The sequence below is a fragment of the Passer montanus genome, unplaced genomic scaffold (genome assembly GCF_014805655.1).
Source record: "Passer montanus isolate IOZ18808 unplaced genomic scaffold, ASM1480565v1 scaffold9, whole genome shotgun sequence".
Lineage (NCBI taxonomy): Eukaryota > Metazoa > Chordata > Aves > Passeriformes > Passeridae > Passer > Passer montanus.
In genome coordinates, this window is record NW_024374367.1 from 7,718,274 (window position 1) to 7,738,364 (window position 20,091).

Below are 20,091 nucleotides of genomic sequence, written 5' to 3' on the forward strand. Positions count from 1 at the left end.
CAGTGTCAGGGAGAGGCTCACCCCTTGGCTTTTGTACTCATCTTTTGAGGAATGGGAAGGGAAATAGTGCTGCATGGATGTATTTCCACCATGTATCTTGATTTGCTGTGTCCCTTTGCCACACTATGTTTGAGCAGGGGGAAGAAACCCATCCATGCTCTCAGACCACAGCTGGAGACTCATCCAGCCCAAGCCTTCTCTTTCTGGAAAACCCTGAGATCTCTGAAAGATTAATGCCCTCAGCAAACATTTGCCCCTCACCAGGAACAAGTACGACCCCTCTCTGTATTTTCATCCCAGAACCAGCAGCATCTGCCCTCCTCATACACAAATCTCCTGGGTTTTCAACCCTTTTATAAGCATTTCCAGCAGATTTATGGCTCCTCCTACAGCCAGCTCCATTACATGAATTTTTCCAATGCATCCATCAAGAATCCTGCCCTCCCCCCACCCTTTACCTAGTCCATCTCCCAATTAGTTCTGAAAGCCACAGCACAGCAAGAACTTGATCACATTTATTTCTGGAGTGCTCCTCTGATGAGGTCGTAACACTTTCTGCCCATTTAAGAAGGCAGAGGCAAACCTTCCTAGGCAGAGGAATGAACTACAGAGAAGCCAGCTGAAGCCAAGAGGTAAAACTCAATGAAAGCAACTCATCTTACATCTGTAGTGTAGCTAGACGATAAAGTTCACGAATAAACCCAATTCTGTGCCATGACAGTGCAGTGGATCTTCTTCTGACCCCTTCACCTTGTCATGTACTCAAGTTGCTGCGGTTTTACAGAGTAGGGAACAGGAATCCAATGCAAGAGGCCAGTAAACCAAGTTCTTTAGAACAGTAGTTATATACTTTTCCATTTCAGAAGGAAAGCTGTAAAAGCTGTTTCTAGATCTACACAAACACTCAAGTCAGCAGAACCAAGAGGAAAGGAACTGAGCAAAACAGAGAAGGGTTATTTTTACTTCTTTTCTTTTACTGCTTGCATCACATTCCTGCATGCACATCATGTCTCTGCAGGAAGTACTTAACATAAGGCTGCTTGCTTTGGTTTTAATGTTTGAAACTGGTATATTTATCTGCCTGGTCAGAGGCAAAGTGAAAAAATGATGATCTAATTTTCTAAGGATCATGTGGACATAGGTTTATATAGACTAATATATGAAAACAAAATTAGGATTAATCTTGAATTTCATCCTTGCCACCACATTTTCTGAGTGCCTGACTTTTTTTTCCATTTGTAAGTATAATTTTGGCTTTGACTCAGAAAACAACTCAATATATTTTAGGTTTTTGCAAGTGCATTACTTAAATAATGTCCTACAAACATGTTCAGCAATCAAAAAGATCAAATCAATTATAGTGTTAAAAAGCTGCTTTGTAGTTGAATAATGGGCATCTATTTAAAACCCAGGGGTCAGTTCCTTTCTATTAGCAGTGATTTCAAAAAAGTGTGTGAAATCACTTCTTTTAACAAATTTTAAATGAAAACCTTTCCAACATAAAAATATGTTTGAAGTGTAAATGCACATCTGAAGCAGATCCCGTTCAAATAAGACTTCACAAATAAAACTTCTGTTCTTGCCAGCAGCTCCCAAGTTCATTTTACTCTAGACATAAACTAAATTTTGAAACTTAATAGGACCTTGCTCCAGCCAGTTTTTGCTACCAGAGCCATTACCCTGGGTTGCCTCCTGAGGCTGGAATGCCAAGGCAGTTTCGGGGCAGCAGGTTGGAACCCAGCAGAGTCTGCACCATGCATTGCTCCCCACCAGTGAAATGCCATTATAGACAGCCTGCTGCTTTCAGAAAGCACTTTGATGTCTTCAGACAATAACTGCTACCAAGCCAAATGTTAAATACTGTGATATTATTTCTCAGGATTGTCTTTGTGGCACAAATAGGGGAAGCTGAGAAAAGGGAGAAGAAATATCACTAGGTGCAAAGGCATCATCCTGTCAATGTTCCAGTCACTGAGAATCATCCCAGTTAGACCAGAACACTTCCAATTAACTCTCTAACTAATGCTGTAAATGTCAAGAGGTAATTACCACAGCTTCTCTTTTAATGAAACCTAGTTTTCAAGTGTCCCTTGTGACTCCATTCCCCAGACACAGCTGGGTCCGTGCTCCTGAGGGCTTAGGAAAGAAATCCCATTACTGCCATCTCACAAACTGCTCTGCTGCAGATCAGAGGTGGTGGCAGTCTCTGGGCATGGCAAACCTCACATGATTCAACTCACTTTACCCAGAAGTGAGAGAGGGATGAGAGATCCAAGACCTGCATGTGTTTGCCATACAGGAAAAATTCACTGACATAACAAGACCCCAGGTTAGCCAGAAATTTGGGATGGGTCTGCCTAGATCATCCCCCTACAGCATCCTCTCCAAAGAGGCCAAAAGATCTTTAAATGAAAAACTGTGTTCAGAAGGGAAACAGAGATAATTAATCAAGTGAGCAAAGTGAGAGAAAGAAGAGAGCAAAGAAGAGAGAAAAGAAGGAAAAAGGTTTATGGTCTCTTCCCTCAGTGCACACCGAGTCCTGGCACATGGCTCTCCTTCTGCATGGCTTGAGCTTGTAAATGAAACAATTCCTGGCAAACCCTGGAATTTAAAGTGCCTTGCCCTGTCTCTAAAACAAATCCCCCTCTTCATGCTCCTCCTCTTGGCAGTTTCCCCTCTCTACCCTTCAAGCTGTGGGATTCACCTCTTACTTGTTTTCCTCCCTCCACCTCTTTTTGCAAGGGTCCCACCAGACCCAGGCAACTCTTTTTTAAAAGAACATAATACAAGTGTGAGCAAGGAAATAAAAACAATAGAATAGAATAGAATAGAATAGAATTCTGCACCATAGATCAAGTGATCAGTTGAGACGCATCCTTTGTCCCAACCCTTCCTGCACCTGCTTTTCTCTGCAGCTGCCAGCTCATGGAGGCAGGAACCACACATCTGATTCATTGTGGGATAAATCACGAGCACTGGAGTTCCACAGAAACCCCACATAATCTTATCTCTCTGTAGAGTCTTCTAAAATGCCTGTGTGGAAAGCAGAGGCTCTTGCAACTGCTACTGCAAGTCTGAGCAATACTTACAGCTGATTGTAATTCCAAGCTCTACACCTCTTTTCTTGGGCAATTTAACGTGGAAAGTACCGCTGCTGGGTATGACAGACTCTATAAAGCAAAAAACAAACAAAAAAGGAGAAAAAAGAGAGTTTTCAGTTGCATGGATAGTTTCTTTGGAAACAAGAAAACAAGCCCATGAAGCACTGCTTTATTGGTTCAAATAAGGTTATCTGAGGCCCTGTGGACTTCAGGTTGAAATTTGGATTCTCATTAAAAATACATGCTCTGAACATCAAGTTAAGTGCTCGCATCACACAGTATTTCAAAACTGAAGCAGCTCTGTCAACGTAAATGGAAAAAAAAAATTAATACAAACCTGCACTTTATCCCTAGCCTACAGCTTTGGCTCCCTCCTGGCTTCAAGGCCACAAATGAATATGAATATTATTCCTATTAATGAGAAAATATTTAAAGTGTGTCCTCTTCATCTACTCCTTAGGCTTATCTCAGCCAAGCAGTGAACACAGAACGTTTATGAAAGGATCAGAAGAACCCTCCACTTCAGCGCACATTAGAGAACAACAAGAAAGGGAGCAGGTCCTCACGGGGTTTCTCACTCTTCCCTCTGAGCCTGGTGAATAAGCTCCCTTCTCTGGGTTAGCAAAGGCACTGGCAGAGTCCCACGGGCAGGAAGGAGGAGCAGTTCCTTTGGGAACATACCTGCGACATCAAACTCGATCTCGAGCACCACTTTGTTGGTGAGCGCCGCGTCCCGCAGGAGCTGGTTGGCCTCTTCCATGGTCCCGTCCTCCGTCGCGATGCCGTTGATGGAAAGGACTCTGTCTCCTACTTGCAGCAGCCCACACCTGCAGTTCACAGTGGGAAAAGAGGGAATGGGAACAAGGAGACAAGGAAAAAGAGGGAAGGAGGAAGAAAACAACCCCACAACCAGCCATGAGTTACTTGTGCCAGGCAAATCTGTTACAAGACACACAAAGTACTGTCATATTCTGCAGAGGAGGCCCCAAAGAGAAAATAACTCGTTTTGTTGTGCCCATCACAAGGTCCCTGGAAGGGCACAAGGAAGCAAACCTTTGTGGGTTTCTAAAGTTCAAACATACTTTGCTCCTAAATAACCATTTCTGGTCACATTCTTTGCAACAACCAAGGTGGGGAAAAAGTAACCCTCGCCTTTCTAAAAATCAACACCATGGCTGAGAAATGAGAATGATAAACACAAGGGAATGTGACTTCCTTCCCTATCTAACCACAAACAGCTCTACCCATGCACCTGCACCCTCTGGAACACAAACTAATGGCACTGAAAATTGCACAGATTCCTCTGCTTAGTTCATGGCAAATACTGAAGCTACAATCCAATAAACTCACTGAAATGTCTCAGCAAATTAGATAATCATTTATCCCTTCTAATTGCATTTCTGGAAGCCAAATGCACAGTGATACTTTTTAACTGCCTTGAAAGGCCAGTGTTATTCCAGTGTGATGGCCTGACAATATAACCACAACTGATCCTTTGGGGCTCTTGGTTTAGACCCACTTTCTCCAGGAACAGAGATCAGCAGGATTTTTACTTTGGAAGGAGAACATGATGGCAAGGCTATGTTGGAGATGTACTGCTACAGCACAGTTTGTCTCTTGGGACCCCCCTGCATTTATAAGCAAGGTGTTTTTCATACATTCCTACACTCAGTATCCACCCACACTCCCTTTTTTTTACACGTACTGCAACACCAGCAAGATGATCCTCCAAGTTATCTCCCACATTATCTCAGTCAGCTCCCACCTGAGCTGGCCCATGGGTCTGTAACAACAAGACTGCAGTGCTCCCTGCAACCAGGGGAAATTGCTCATCTTCCTTCTCCTCTACCAGTTGTTCACTTTAACTACATCTTTTTAGACTTTCCACTTATCACCTGGCTGTCCACTAGATCAGAGCTTGGGAAACCACTCTTCACTCATCACTAACATAAGCTACAGAGTGGTCTCCAGAAGAGTTTTAGGGTTATGGCATCAAGTATAAGGTTCCTCTCAAAATGTGGAGTTATTTTACTACAAAGATTCTCCAGAAAACATTAGTTAGCCTGTTTTAAGCCTTCTCCAGAGAATCTTTATTCCCTTACTGTTTAATGATCAAACACATCTTTGTCTTCCCCTTTCTTTCACAGATACCTCACAGAAGACAGCTTGTTTTTTTTTACTAAACCTTCCAGTCACTCTTCATCACTCACACCCAATTCAGCTGTAAGAAAACACAGCACCACAGCTCCAGGCACACAAAGGCATCAAAGGCGACAGACACTTGACTGTATTATTCACGTCCAAACAACAGGATGTATATGAAAGGCCGAGTTATCAAGAAAAAGTACACACATCTGAATTCAAGAAAAAGTAACAAGCACAACAGCTTGTGCCAGTGGCCCATCAAAAGCTGAGATAGTAACAAGTTCGGAGAGAGCCCAGGGAAGTTATTTTACTGGTAGGAAGGTATATTCACACTTCTGCCTGAGTTCATGCCATCGATGGAAAAATGCTGGCTACTTTATGAGATGCAAATTAGAGCTGTTTGTTCAAGGATTCTTGGATTAGGACAGACAACTCCATGATGTATAAATGAACCCACCCTTGTGAATAAATTACATCGAGTTTAATTGCAGTCCTTTACTGGACTTGTGGCTATGCAGCCACATAGAAATATCAGCTTATAAATATGAAGGTGGCACCGAGTACAACAGAGATGACTCCTCTGTCACCAAGAGGTCTCTTGCTATGGCAGAACCTTTTGCAAAGGAGGGATCAACAGCTGCATCACTCAGACATCACTGTCATCTCAAGCTCACACAGGGACACAATCCACTTTAGCACCACTCTTTCAGCTACAAGGGCTGGGAGCTCATAGGATAATATTACACTGCATCAAAGCAAACATTTGCCACTTTTCCCACCAGAGCCGCCTTCTCCCAGAACAGCCATTTCTCATGGTTTTTCACTCAAGGTGCATTTGCCTGAGTCTTTTACAGCCAACAGCTCTGTTAGGTCAAAGGTATTTTATTTCTTTTATTATTAGCCACAGTTAATCACAGTTGTTTAAGCCCTGGTCTTGCAGATATGTAGAACTTTGTAGTGTGATGCCACAACCTTCTGGCTTCCTCTGCCAAGTACAAGGAGGCCTGACATTTCTTGTTAACCCTTCAGAATCATTCCAGAGACATCCATCTCCAGCTGTTATGAGTCCTTGCATTGGGAGTGGAGCCTGGGGAGCCAAGGGTCTTGCAGAGCTCTCCTTTGCTCTGCCATGGGATCCTACAAGAATCTTCAGACAGTTTTTCCAAAGAGAAGGCATTTGTCTCAGAGACACTCAGTCTAACATCAGCACCTAAAAAGTGCTTTCAGACTATGGGAGTAGAAGTGTCTTAAAATCAGAAAGAACAGGAGTACAGGCATCTCCTGGAGCAAAAGACAGCACCATGGATGTGCTGGAGTCCATGATGGGAATATCTCCCTGGGGCAGAACAGATTTGCATTTTGCCATGACTCATTCCTTGGGCTTAAAGACAGCAACAGAGCAGCGGAGGCGTCTTGTTTGATACAGAGAAGCACATATTCAAGCCTTGGGCAGGATCTACACTGAAGAGCTCACTCAGCATCATCCACATCTGCATGGTCACTCCAGCAGTGGGGGGAGCAGCTGTGACTGTGGCCACACTGCTGGATGCAGAAACATCCCTTGTGCCCCTTAGACAGCCTGCACAGGTCAGACATGCACATCTGTGTGTGTGCACATCTGTGCCTGCACGTTGGTGGGTGGGTCTCAGCCCCTAATGGATTAAAGCTCTGCTGACAGCTTCAGCCAGCTGCTAAACTTCGCTTTTGCAAACTATTCATACTCAAAAGGCAGAAACACAATGATCAAACAACTGTGTCTGAGCAGAGCTACAAAACATGTAGCTCAGCAGGAAGCATTGATTTTGGATACCAGGATGGAGAAGTCAGATACTCTCCCTCTGCTGCCAATGACAGCTGTGGGAGGAAGGACACAAAAGCTTTGTGCTTCAAGGCAGCCAAGAGGGGATGTCAGGCTTCTTCCCCTTCTACCCTCCCTGCTGATAACAGGGGCTGAATCACTGTCTCATTCAGAACCCAAAGGCTTCATCATGCACCCTGGAAACAAAACAACAGGTGGGGAGGGAGGTCTATTAGAGGCTATTTGCAGTAAAACAAATCACAAGTCAGACAGGTGCAAATTTTTTGCATCAAACCTCTTGGCACAAGCTAGCACAAAGCAGACAAAAATGTGAGGCAGCCCAACATCCCTGAAAAGAGGGTGATGTCATGCACCTCCCTGGTAGTGCTCACTTGCTGGGCACCCCAGAGGCATCTCCTCCACAACAATCCAGATGGACAAAGCCAGTGAGGATCACGTGCTTGTACAACAGCACATTCAGATCCACAGATTTTGCAGAGTGTGTGAACATCCAGATCAGATTCAGGTTGCTAAACCTGATCCCTATATCCCTAAAGCTCACCTTTTTGGCAAAGAGCAAAAACTGCAGCACAAGAAAGAGCACAGTCCAGCCTCAGCTGGGAGCCCAGCCTGGTAAAGGGGATGAAAAGGGCTCTAATGTCTTGGGCTGCAGCTACAGCAGAACAGGGAATAAGGTATCTTGAATGACAGAGCAAAGAGCTCTGTGAAACAGCAAGAAACAAAAAATTAAATAAAAACATAAAACTGCCTTTTTCACTTCACTGCAAACCCAGTGCACTTATCACTTCAAGATGGGGAAGAAAGACAGCATTTTCCTGCCAGCTAGGAAGAGCAGTATGGTTTAGGAAAGAATGAAATGCACAGCAGAGATTTAATCCCCAAATCAAATCCAGGCTGCAAATGCAGAGGGGATTGCTCCCAGTCTGCAGAAAGCAGCAGCCAGAAGAGCGTGAATGCTGCCGGGCAGGCAGCACAAGGGCGAGCACGGGAGTGACACATCAGAGCCAGGCAAGGCTGCACTGCCAGTCACTGCTTTTCCTCCAGGCTTGGCAAGAGGATAAAGCAAAGCCAGGCAGATTTCAGCACATCTCCCTCGTCCCCTGGGACACCAGGCTTTGTTGCTGCCTGATTTATAAAAGGAGTTTGGTGCTTCGCAACATGAACCAAGTTCACCCACAACAGAGGATAAAAAACTATAATGCCATCACCTTAATTTTTAAACTTTGTTTGGAAACAATCAAACAAACAAAAGGCATAACAGGCTTTTAAAATCTCTCTTAACCTGCATCAAGACAGCTCTTTTTCCTGTGCCAGCCTCTTGTCATTGTCCTCCCACAGACACAAGCACCAGGTACTCCTGTTCCACCTTGCCTCTGCATTGGCTGACCAGAAAGGCTACAACACAGAGACTGCTCTGCACAGCAAGGACTAGCATTTCATTTTGCAGACACTTTCCCTGCCATATGAGTCTACAACTCCCCTAAGTGCTGTTTTTCTGGGCTGGCTTGGAGACACCAAACCTTCAGCACATGCTGATGGGGCCATCAGAGACTTCTCCAAGAAAGGCTCTGCAGCAGGCACTGTGTACTGCTACATTGCTGCACCTTTGGCGCCCTTAGGGAGGACAGACCACAGTGGTAATCAAAGGTGGGAAGAGAAATGAGCACAGGGACATTAAGTTCCAGCCTAAAGAAGAGAGAGAGATCAAGCCATGCTAGGACTTGACCTGTTTAGTAACAAAAACCTTACCAGAAGACACCTAGATTGTAGTGCACAGACACTCGAGCAGACTCTAAATCCAGTCAGCAGCACTCTAAATCCAGCATTGGGTGCAGCTGAACTCTAGGGCTGAGGCTCCACCACTGGAGAAGTCACTGCTCCCTGTGTCCTCAGGGTGATAGAGAGCAGTTAATGCTGCTCCTCCCTTCTGCACTTTTCCCAGCCTTACACTGCCAAAAGCAGGAGGGATTAACTGCAGCACCTACCTGCTCCTCAACTAGAGCTCTATCTCTGTAGTTCAAAGCCTTGTCTTTATGGCCAGTTCATACAGCTGGGTTTTGCTACAACAAAATCAGTGAAAAAACATTTTGCAGGGGCCACTTATTTTGACCTTTCCCCTTTTTGGCACCTATACAAAAGATTTATCTTTCAAAGAGGAATTTAAAAAAAAAAAAAACAAAATCAAAAGAAAGGGAATGGGAATGGCACTCTCACACAGACACACGCTCCCTTCCTCCTCCTCCCAGACCAGCCGCAGCCTGGTGCCAAGACGTTCACCTGGGGTGCGAGGGAGGCCGCGGTCAGCCGACGAGTGCAGAAATGGCAGTGACAGTAAACCATGCCCAGTGAAGAATGGGAGATATTACAAGGATGATAGTAAATATCTAAATGAGCCTCTGAGGAGAGAAAACAAACCAAACCATGAAATGTTCAGTAGCAGCACCATCAGCATCCAAGGGCAAGGTCTCTAACCTCTCTGCCGGGCTGTCAGGCTCAATAAAACGGACGAGAGGTGGGGAAGACAGAGTTTCCGTAGCAAAGATGCCTCCCTGGAGCTGAAGTCCAAAGCCATTCAGAGGGTCTCCCCTGAGGATCACCTCTGTTGTCTCCGTGTGGACTATCTGCCCGCCAGGACCCACCGTGCTGGAGGCCAGTGACACTGAGAGGATGAGAGAGACAGAAGGTCAGGGCAGCCATGGTCAACAGAATAAGCTGGGTCCAGACCTTGGTCTGGTGACCAAGGATGAGGGAGCCACTGACAGTGCTGAGATGAGTGGCTCTACCCCAGCTAACCATTGACAGCAAGGATGGCAAGGCAAGCATGCATTCCCCCTCCAACCCAGCCTGCTCTTACGTGAGCTCTTGTGCTCCTTCTTCTTCTGCCTCCTCCTCAGCATGGTGGTGCGGGGGCTCATGGGGTGGGAGCTGCGAGGTAGCGTGTTGGAGTTCTGGCACGGGAATCCCTGCGCGTTCATGGTGGGAGACGAGAAGTTGGCAGCCACCAGAGCTGGGGACACACAGAGGACATTAGGGACATGCACGGGGGCTGCAGCAGTGGTTCACTACTAACAGTGTCACCAAACACCTCACGGGTATGGAGCAGCTCCTCCTTTCCAGCTCCAGGGTGCAAGACTCAAGGAATGTTTGCTTCCAACAGTTTGGACACAGTGCAATGTGTCCTCTTCACTATCTTACTGCCACAAGACCAGAAACCTGGAGCAGCACAGAGCCCACTCCTGACAAGAAGGGCATCTACAGATTTTGAAGTAGCCATAATCCTGCTGTTAACAAGCAGTATGGCACTAGGGCTGAGCTGGATGAGCTGCATCACATTCCTACACAACACCAGAGACACCCTTCCCTGTCCCACAGAAACTCATTTTTGCTGTATGAAACCAGGCATGGAACGTGGGGTTACAGGATTGGGTGCATGGGTCTGCCCAGCACACTGCTCTTGTCCCAGTTACCAGATCTGTGTGTGCTGGGCTGCAGATACTGATTTGGTACCTCAGCACTGGGCTGTGGAAGCAGAACTAGGTGACTGAGGAGCAAACAAGTGACAAACCACACTATGGATCTGAATATTAAGGAAATGGAGAGGCACAAGAACGAACACAGGCAGGATGAGGGCAATGCCATGCACTGAGGTTACATTTGCAGTAATCCTGTCCAGATGTCTGGGTCCAAGTGGGTGTCTTGCAGTGTCCAGGGTGGTGGGTGTGACAGTAGTTGACACAGGGGTCCCAGCAGTGATGGTGGTCACTCTTCTGCACCTTGACTGATGGCATCCAGGGGAGCAGAAAGTGCCACAGGCAGGAAGGAGAAATGAGAGAAAGAAGAGGTAAGAACCATAAGCCAGGAGATTGCAGAAAAGAGCTTTATACTGACTCTGAACAAGTCAGGACCCAACCACAGCGTGTCAAGCATCAGCAGCAAAAATGCAACCCCACATAACCTCATGACACTTGATGCAAAGTGGCAGAAATCCACCCCTTTCCCACAATAAACTTTGCATCCAATGCCACCAGCCTGACTCAGCCATGCTGGCAGTGCACACATGTCATTACCATTTGCAGTCTCTTGTGTGATGTGCAGAAGCTCCATCCAGCCAGGAGTTTCCTGAAGAGGCCATCAGCACTCTCTGACAGCACCAGGGAAACCTCCTTGTGCTGTTTCTCACCTTGCTGCCAGAGCTGCCCTCCCTGTGACAAGGCTCAATGCCTTCCCCACGTGCTGTGAGCACTGTGCTTGGCTTCAGCATTCAGTTGTTTAGCGGCTACTCTTGCACAGGAATGCACACATGGTTGAAAGACAGGAGTAGCAGAGAGCCACCCTTCAAGCCACCTCCAGCTCACAACAACAAAAAGGGGTTTATACACCACTGCTTAAATTAAGGAGGCCAGCAGCACAGGAAATATGCCAATGCTGTGACAAACATCAAGTGAAAGCATAGCACCAGCATGGCAGAGCCTGTTCAAGGGCACAGCACTGCTTTAACTTTTTAACTTCAACCCTATCCCCAGCACATGCTGGCAGAATCTGTTGCAGTGTGACATTCATCATGTGGAAACCCCTGTTCAGGAACTGCAACTTTGCAACACCAAGTCACAAAGCCACAAGTCTCTTCTGAAGTGCCTCAAACAGTGCCCAGGCACAGGTCCCTTGTCTGTTCTCACTGATGCTCCTTTTACCCCTGGGCAGCACAGGGTCAGTTTGGTTTTCCTTGTCCAACACCAGGTGTTCTGTTCCAAATCTCTGCACCATGCTGCCTTGAACCTGTTTTCCTCCAAGAGGAATTTCTGGTTAAGAAGCAGGATTTCAAGTTTTTTTTATTCAGCTAAGCATGGAGAGCATCCCACAGCAGAGCATCACCGCAGCCACACATTATCCCAGGGTTCTTCGGTTCTTCATCTCACAGCCACTTGCACTGACATGCCACCATCTTCCCATGAAGGATGACATCTCCTCCTGCCTCTGGGTGCTCTGACCAGGTAGAAATGCCAACAGCACTGGCACTACCAGAACCTTCTTAGGGCGCAAACCTGGGAGAGGGACTTATTTTTTTCACTGAGCCCACCCAGAGATCTCCTCTAAAGGTCATCTATTAGTGCCTTGAACAGCAGAAATCCATTTTGTGTGTGTGTATCACAGGCATTAAATCATTTGGGTCAGATTTTCTAGACAATATAGTGATTATATTTTGTCTTTGCTAAACATTTCGTGAGTTTAGCACTTAATCTATCAAGCTTTTAAAAATACATTTCCAGCTCTGGGGTTTCTATTTTGCATGTTTCCAAAAGTAAATTTTGAGCCAGGCAGCTTTTAAAAACAACAATCAAATTAGCTATAGCTAGACAAAAAGAAAAGTTCTTAATAAAATTAAACACTTTGAACATAGGGGACAGAGCTTATGTGTACAAAATAATTTAATCCATTTATAATAACCAAAACTCTCCCATTTGTCTATTAATTCTTAGCTTACATTAACAACAGAAAAAATGTGCCTTTGAAACTCAGCTGTCAGCAAATTCAGGGAGAGGAGGCATTTTGGAAATTCTGTAAAAAAACCCTACAACAGCCTTCCCCAATCTTTCACACATCATCCCTGCCTGAGGAAACCCATCCATCCCAGCACTGCTCCTGGGCAACATCTGCCCCCATTGATCTTGTGAGCAGGGCATAATCCTCCCACAAACTCTCCAAGTGCCCCCAGAACCACAGAGAAAGCCAACTCAGTTTGATAAATCCCATGCTTCAGCATCAGGCCATATTTTTGCATGGTAAGTGATCCAGCATCAGATCCCTCTCCATCTCTTCCAACCAAATGCTGACTGCACAAGAAACCACTTTAAAAAATATAATGATGAACACCATGCATTCACAGGCTGAAAGGACTCAGTAATGCATGTGCTGAACAGGGATGGATCTGCATCATATCCTCTCCTCAGTTTCTTTACCTAGGTTCCACTCTCTTGCCAACCACAAGAGTTTGTTTTTGCAGGGTCCATGTTTCCTCACTCTCTCTGTTTGCTAAACTCAGAAAGAGCAGCCTGTGGAGTTTGCACAGCATCCTTCTCTATGATCCCTCAAGTGTTAAAGAGTTTAATCAAAAGTGGGAACAATTGTTACATCCCTGAGTTTTCATACTCATGTGTTGCAACTGTTGTCCTAAGTTTGTGTTCTGTATTTCTGCCACAGCAAACTCATCTGTGTATGGGGGTTTGGGTAAACAGGCTCTGACCACACCCAGCTGTCCTTCCACAGAGCCTCCTGAGCAGCTGCTCAATGCACATATTCTCAAGAAGATTAGGAGGAGGGCACTAATGGAAGGAGGAGAATACTTCATCTTAACAGCCATTGGAAAAGGATTATAGCTTTCCATTTTTTTGTGGGCACAAAGGTCAAATCATCCATTCACTTTGTTAAACTGCTTCAATTCTGCACAATTTGGACTGGACATATAAGGAATTTATTTCTAGACATGGAGATGGTTTTAGGTTTCACTGCATCAGTTTAAGGAAAGCCATAAGATATTTTCTTCCTTTTCCCAAACCTCCCTAGAAGAGAGTGCAAAGAGCAGATATGCCATGGGCTGCTGTGCATCAATACTATTGAAATGCGTGTCCCTGAGAGACAAGTGATTGAAAATGGTGGAAAAAGGAACAGTCACACCCAAAACACCTGAATTACAAGACTGCCAGTATAGAGTGTAACAAAACTGCAGGCAAGAGCTGCAACAAATACACTAATACTGAGGCCATGGTCACAATGAATTTTAATGGAGAACCTGAGACAACTTCTCACATGGAGAGGGGAACAAACAGTGGGCAACAAGAATGCTCACCAGGGTGAATTCCTAATAACATTTTGCAGGCATTTTGGCCTTGATCTTACTGCAGCCAGAATTTACTTCCTTGGTATTTCTTTTGTATGAGTGATGGAAACCAGCAGCTGCTGGTGAGCTCACTCTACCCCTGGCTGCCCAGACACAGCTGCCTCTCAAGCAGGCTGGTCTGAAAGATGAACACTTGTATTCCAGCTTTGGAAGTTCATCAGGACCCTGTCCAGCTACTGAACTCATCCTTTACAAAGCCTTAACAGGAATCAGCAAATAAAAACTGAGCTTGGAAATGTATTTGCCAGTAGCAAGGTTGTCAAGGTTGTTTTCCTCCCTCTTGATCAAAGTCTCTTATCTAAGGCACTAAGGAAGTACATTGCAAAACCCTGGGATTCCCATCTCCAATTTCCCTATTCAAGCACAGATGTTCAGATGTTGCCTCTTTTCCTATTCACATACTTGAAGAACATCATCTAATCACATACATTTCATCAAAACATCCATTTTTTTCCCTCTACAGATGTCTCTCTTTGGAATCTGTTGTCAGCACTCAAAAGCAAGAACCCTTTGTAGGGAGCTAAAGTGAGTTTTGAGGGTGACCAACAGTGTAGGCACAGAAGACATACCTGTTTCTGGAGGCTTCAAAGGCAGCCTGCTTTGGTGAACAGGTAATATCTCCAGCTTGACATTTTCAGAAGTGGCAGCTAAAAGCTGAGTTGCCTCTAATAAGGAGCAGTGCTCTGTGCTTGTGCCATCAATGGAGAGAATGTGGTCACCAACATGCAACGCACCACATCTGCAAAGGGAACAGCAGGAGAGAGAATTACACACACGGCCAAAATCCATGTCCTTTTGGTAAGGGGAACATACACAAAATTCAACTGCAAATTAGTGGTCAAATTCTTGTTAATTTATTTTCATATAAATTGTTTTTCATTCCAATCTGAACCTCAGGTTCAAGCATTACCCAGCTAGGATGGTTGTCATGGTTGGACACTGGCCCAATGCCAGGCATCCACAACAGCCACTCATTCAACCTCCTCTTCCACAGCTGGGCAGAGGAGAGAAAAAAAAATATTAAACAAAGGGTTCATGAGTTAAGATAAGGACTGGGAAAAACCACTCCTGGGACAAAAGAGGCTCAACTTCAAGGCACAAAGTGAGTTTATTACTAACAAAATCAGAGAATAATGAGAGGTAGAAGCCCTTAAAGCACCTTTTCTTTCCCTAATCCCTCCCTCCTTCCCACTGACAGTGCAGGAAGACAGGGGGTGGGGGTTTTGGTCAGTTCATCACCCGAAGTTTTCTTCCAGTGCATAGGGAGAGGAGTTTTCTCCCTGTGACACTGTGGGGTCCTTCCCATAGAGACAATTCTCAGTGAACTTCTCCAGCATTGTTCCAATCTCACCAGCAGCAGTGCTCCCACACCTGCTGCAATATGAATTCCCCTCACGGTTAGGCATTCCTCCCAAAACTGCTGCAACATGGGGTTCTCTTCCCATGAGGTGCAGTCCTCCAAGGACAGGCTGCTCCAGCCTGGAAGGGCCCTCTCTCTCCACCGGGTCTCTCACTGGATCCCAGCCTCCTCCAGGCATCCACCTGCTCTGCCATGGACACCTCCCCCATGGGCTGTGGGTGGATCTCTGCATCCCCTGGATCCCCATGGGCTGCAGGGGCCCAGCTGCTTCACCATGGTCTCACCACAGCCTGCAGAGGAATCTCAGCTCTGGTGTCTGGAGCACCTCCTGTCCCTCCTTCTCCACTGGCGTGGTGTCTCCATGTTGTTTCCCTCCCTTCTCCTCTTTTCTAGTTGAAATTAACACTGCACGCAAAACTTCCTTTTGGATTTCCTCTTGAGTACATTATGACAGAGGCCTTATCACCATCTCTACTTGGCCCAGTTTTGGCCAGATGGTCCATCTTCAAAGCCATCAGGGATTGGCTTTGCTAGCCATGGTGGAAGCTTCCAGCAGCTTCTCACAGAAACCACCTCTGTGGCACCCCTTGCTACCAAAAACCAGACCATGCAAAACCAACACATTCATGTTTGAGTCAGTGTTGTTTGTGGCTTTGCAAAAAGTCTTTTTAAGTTTGTAAGAGTGCCCCTCATAGACAGTCTGGATGGCTAAGGGCTCACCCAGCAGTATAGTTAAGTCCTGGGAGCCAGGAGTTCAGCTCAGCAACACAGCTGAACACAGCTAGTGCTGCACAGCAGCCTGTCTGTGCATCCCCACGTAAAGGGTTTCCTGCCTTGTCCTGCAGGAAAAGGCTCCAGACAGAAGTTTCCATAATAGGCTTTAGCCGTTTCACAGCTCCAGCACAGTCAGACTTGAGGTTTTTAAAACTCAGCTTTCACATGCACTGAGTTACCTGCAATTCCTGCTGAGGAGTGTCCACTGCTGGAGCATCAGATATTTTTAGTACAAACAGTGCTAAGAACATGTGAACATGAAGATTTCAAGGCAAGACTGAGAAGAATGGCTTATAACTAACAAGGGGCCAAAAAAGCAGCAAGAAAACGAAAAGCAGAGCTAGGAACAGCCTGTTCAGATCTGTACCTGTCCACCACGCTGGCTGGCTTGATCTTGTCGATGACGATGACCTGCTTGTTCCGGTGCATGGCTGTGGTCAGTGTGATTCCCAGCGTGGACCCTGGAGTCTTTGCTATTTCAACTAGTAAAGGACCAGAAGCATTTGCTACAGTATCTGAAAAACAAGAGAGCACCTGAAGACACTTCTCATACAGCCTTTTCCATCTCTAAATGCAGGGGTTGGCCAACAGTGCTGACCTGCCATGTGAAGCAGCAAATCTTTACCTTGGACATCTGTAGTCCATGACACATGTTGAATTAACAAAGAACACTCAAGAAGTAAAATTGTCTCTGCACAAAACCTACATGATAATGAAGAGTATTACAACAATTCACTCATGGAAAGAACTCTCCTTTCTCTTTACTTTGGATTAAACAGCAATATTGAGGAATAGATTGCTCAAAGGCTCTGCAAAGTCACATCAATGGTATTACAAGCACAAAAAAGGAAGATCATAAGGACATCGTTGTTATTGGCTTTTTCCCAAACCAACCAAAATGAAAAGGCACAAGGATCCCATTGTCTAAAATACTCAGAAGTTTCATGGCTGATGACAAGCCAGTCAACTCCTCTGTGCTTCAGCACCAGCTTCAAAATACCACCTCAACTGCTTGTTTGAGCTCCTCCAGTGTGACAGTGGGAGTAGACACAGCATTTGAACCCCCTGCTCACAACAACCTCCTCTCCCATCAGACAATACATGGGAAATTTTTAAAAGATGCATCTCTGCAATAAGCTTAATAGATGCTGTAAGTGAGACTATGAAACTCCTACGAAATTGCACCTGTTAGCATAAGCCTGCACCAAACCTTTCCATCTCTTCTGAGGAAGGGGGGAGGACAAAGAAAGCCTGTGTTTCTGGCTGATTAGACAGAAATTCCCTCCAGCTCTGTTCCGCACATTTGCTTCCAGATTACCTAAAGCCTTCACAAAGAGGTAGGATTCACAAATGTATTATCACTATCAGACATCCAATAACCAGCTCCCCCCATGTGTAGGTGACAGCCTCCACGAAAGCACTTGTGAAGACCCAGCCATCACTTCAAAGGAAAGGCCAGCAGAGCCTTCAGAGCACCTGATGCCTTCTCAACCCTTAATTATTCATAGTAAGGCTTTTCTCTTCCAAAGATATGCTCCACTAAAAATGCTGATGCTACTTGGCTCCAAACCTGATGCATGGCTCATTTTCGCTCTCTTATAAATGGGAACTTTAATGCAGATCTGGGAAGCTAAGCTGCAGCAAGGTCTTTTCTGAGATTTGTTGAAGATACATAGTCTCTGGAGATAGAAATTTACCTTGGAAATTCCCCTTGGGGATCAGCCAAGGGATGCTCAGGCTCTGGTCTACTCACAGTGTCATTTTTCACAGGGGAGGAAGCAGGAGGAATGAGCCACATTAAAGGTTATGCAGGTTTCACATAAAACACTGTTTATTCTCTGATGAAAAGGACCACTGGGGAGATCAGCAAGCCTGGTAAAAAGCACAGTCCCAGTTTAATCAAAAGATACACAAAGCACCCAGCTAAAGCCTGCAGAAGGTGCACTTAAGCATTTGTTAGCAAAGGAAGCACCAAGAGACTGAGGATCTCTTCCAACAGCAAACACCAGGTATATGTCAGTTTTGCAGCCAGTTTTTTGTGTATGTCCAGCACATGTCCTCTGAAGAATGACATGGATTTATATCCCTCCACCTGAAGGGAAGAAGATAAGGAAAATAAAAAGACCTTGCTGGACCATCGGACCTTTCTTTGCAAAGAAAACACCTACTCCTCTCCAGTTTATCCAGCATCCAAGCTGCTCAGCTTTGCCAAGTGCTTCCCAAGGAAGTCTCAGCATGATGGTGAGAAAAAAGAGCCTCAGGACCAGGGTCATTAATAAGACTGTAGGAAACCACAGTGCCACCTCCAGCCCATGGTCATTCCTCCTGCCACACACAGCAGGGCCACACAGGGCCACCTTGCTGTCCCTTTTAAATCTCATCTCCATCACAGACCACAGACATCTCCTCCAAATCCATTTTATAGAGGCATTTATTGAGAAAATACCAGCCAAGCCTCTATTAATTATTCCAGGAGAAGATTTGCCTCAAATCAAAGGTCAGGAGTCAGCAATCCAGCAATATTTGTGAGGTGTGATTAACATGGAGCTATTACACCCGAGCCAACTTTAAAAGAAACACGGAAAGGCCATGCAATAACTTTACTGTAAGGAGTCAACTGGCATTGTTGCACTGGCACCAGGAGGTGTTTCTGCACCGTCATGCACAGCTACAGCCTCCCAGGAGGACACAAAGGACTGTGCAACACTTGCTCACACCCATACGCTTGTGGGGTACCCAGCAATATTGTGATGGATACAAGGGGAACAGAGCCTGCTCCACGCTCTCACTCACCCCAGTGTAGAAGATATGGGAAAGGTGGTCACCCCACCACTCAAAACAGGGGGCTGGCAGGTGTTTTCTAGAAGATCTTTCTTTTGACTTCCTGGGCCCCTCTTCAGGCTCTAGCCTCTGCCACTGCTTGGCAGACACTGACAAGTCACCCTCTTGTGGGACACTACCAGCCCTCCACTCAGTCAGCAGGAGAGCTCCACAGGCTTAAAACTTCAGCCTAAAACTGAATGGGTGGAGGGGCAGCCAGGGGAAGGGAGAGGAGGAAAAGGACACAGCAAACTGCTTTGTTCATCCTTCATCTCTGGCAGCAACCTTTCCACTTTCATGAGTCAACCCCAAAGGCTTGCAGCCCAGATCCTTGGTACATGGCACACACAGATTATTTACAAAATAACTACTCAAATACCATTTTCTGGCTGGTCAGTTTACTTGAGGTGATTTTTTTTGGTTGTTTTTTTTTTTTGCATTCTCCCGTGTTTTTCAAAAGGTCCATAAGATAAAGTGCAGCCATGGGAAAGCATCTGTTCAGTGCAAAGATGGGAAGAGATTTTTCCCAATGCCCTGGAGGGTCCACGTCCAGTTGGCACTCATTTAAAATGGAAATAGCAGATTATTTTAATTCCTTCAGTGGCCTTGAGAAATCTTAGCCAACGTGACAAAAAGCCTGCCATGGTCCCATCCTACGCCAGCCTCCCTGGTGAAATCCCTACAGGCAGGGGATGCCTGGTGGTGATGGCAGGCAGCTGCCACATCCCTCACACCAAGAGCAGGGCTGGTCCCATGCAGATCATCCCCAGTGCACAATTTTGGCTGGAAAACCACAGAGACAGCTGGGGAATGCCATGATTCAACACTCCCCCGCAGCAACCCTGGGCTCTCACCAAGGACAGATGCAGAAAAACAACCTTCCCTCCTCAAGGGTTAGCCCACACCACCCCAGCACATACAGCTGCAGCGGAGAGAGCACCATGTAAAAACCTCTATTTTCCTGAGGATGAACGGGACAAGACCCCTTCATTGTGGTGTCCCCAGCCCCTTCAAAATAGGAATTAAGAGTCCTTCCTTTGGGCTGAAAATATCACCAGACTACATTCAGCACCAGCTCTTCCCTTCCCTCATCATCTTCCAGAGGCTGTAATAGTTGTGAACTGGGGATGATGTACTCATCTCCCACTGCAATTATTAGCTGCTGCCTGGCAAAACT

The 20,091-nt window shown here is 45.8% G+C and overlaps 1 protein-coding gene across 5 annotated transcripts in view; it reads right to left on the bottom strand.

Moving 5' to 3' along the window:
- GRIP2 (glutamate receptor interacting protein 2) overlaps positions 1-20,091 on the bottom strand; it is a 257,720-nt gene that overhangs the window by 30,468 nt on the left and 207,161 nt on the right. For all 5 annotated transcript variants that reach the window (XR_005626109.1, XM_039695431.1, XM_039695432.1 and 2 more), the window contains exons 8-14: positions 16,462-16,609; positions 14,530-14,699; positions 10,718-10,843; positions 9,920-10,072; positions 9,538-9,724; positions 3,783-3,928; positions 3,090-3,170 (exon numbers count right to left, since the gene is read on the bottom strand). Coding sequence is in view for 4 of the 5 variants with exons in the window: in XM_039695431.1 (XP_039551365.1) it covers positions 3,090-3,170; positions 3,783-3,928; positions 9,538-9,724; positions 9,920-10,072; positions 10,718-10,843; positions 14,530-14,699; positions 16,462-16,609 (1,011 nt within the window). In the remaining variant the exon portion in view is untranslated. The remainder of the gene's footprint in view (positions 1-3,089; positions 3,171-3,782; positions 3,929-9,537; positions 9,725-9,919; positions 10,073-10,717; positions 10,844-14,529; positions 14,700-16,461; positions 16,610-20,091) is intronic.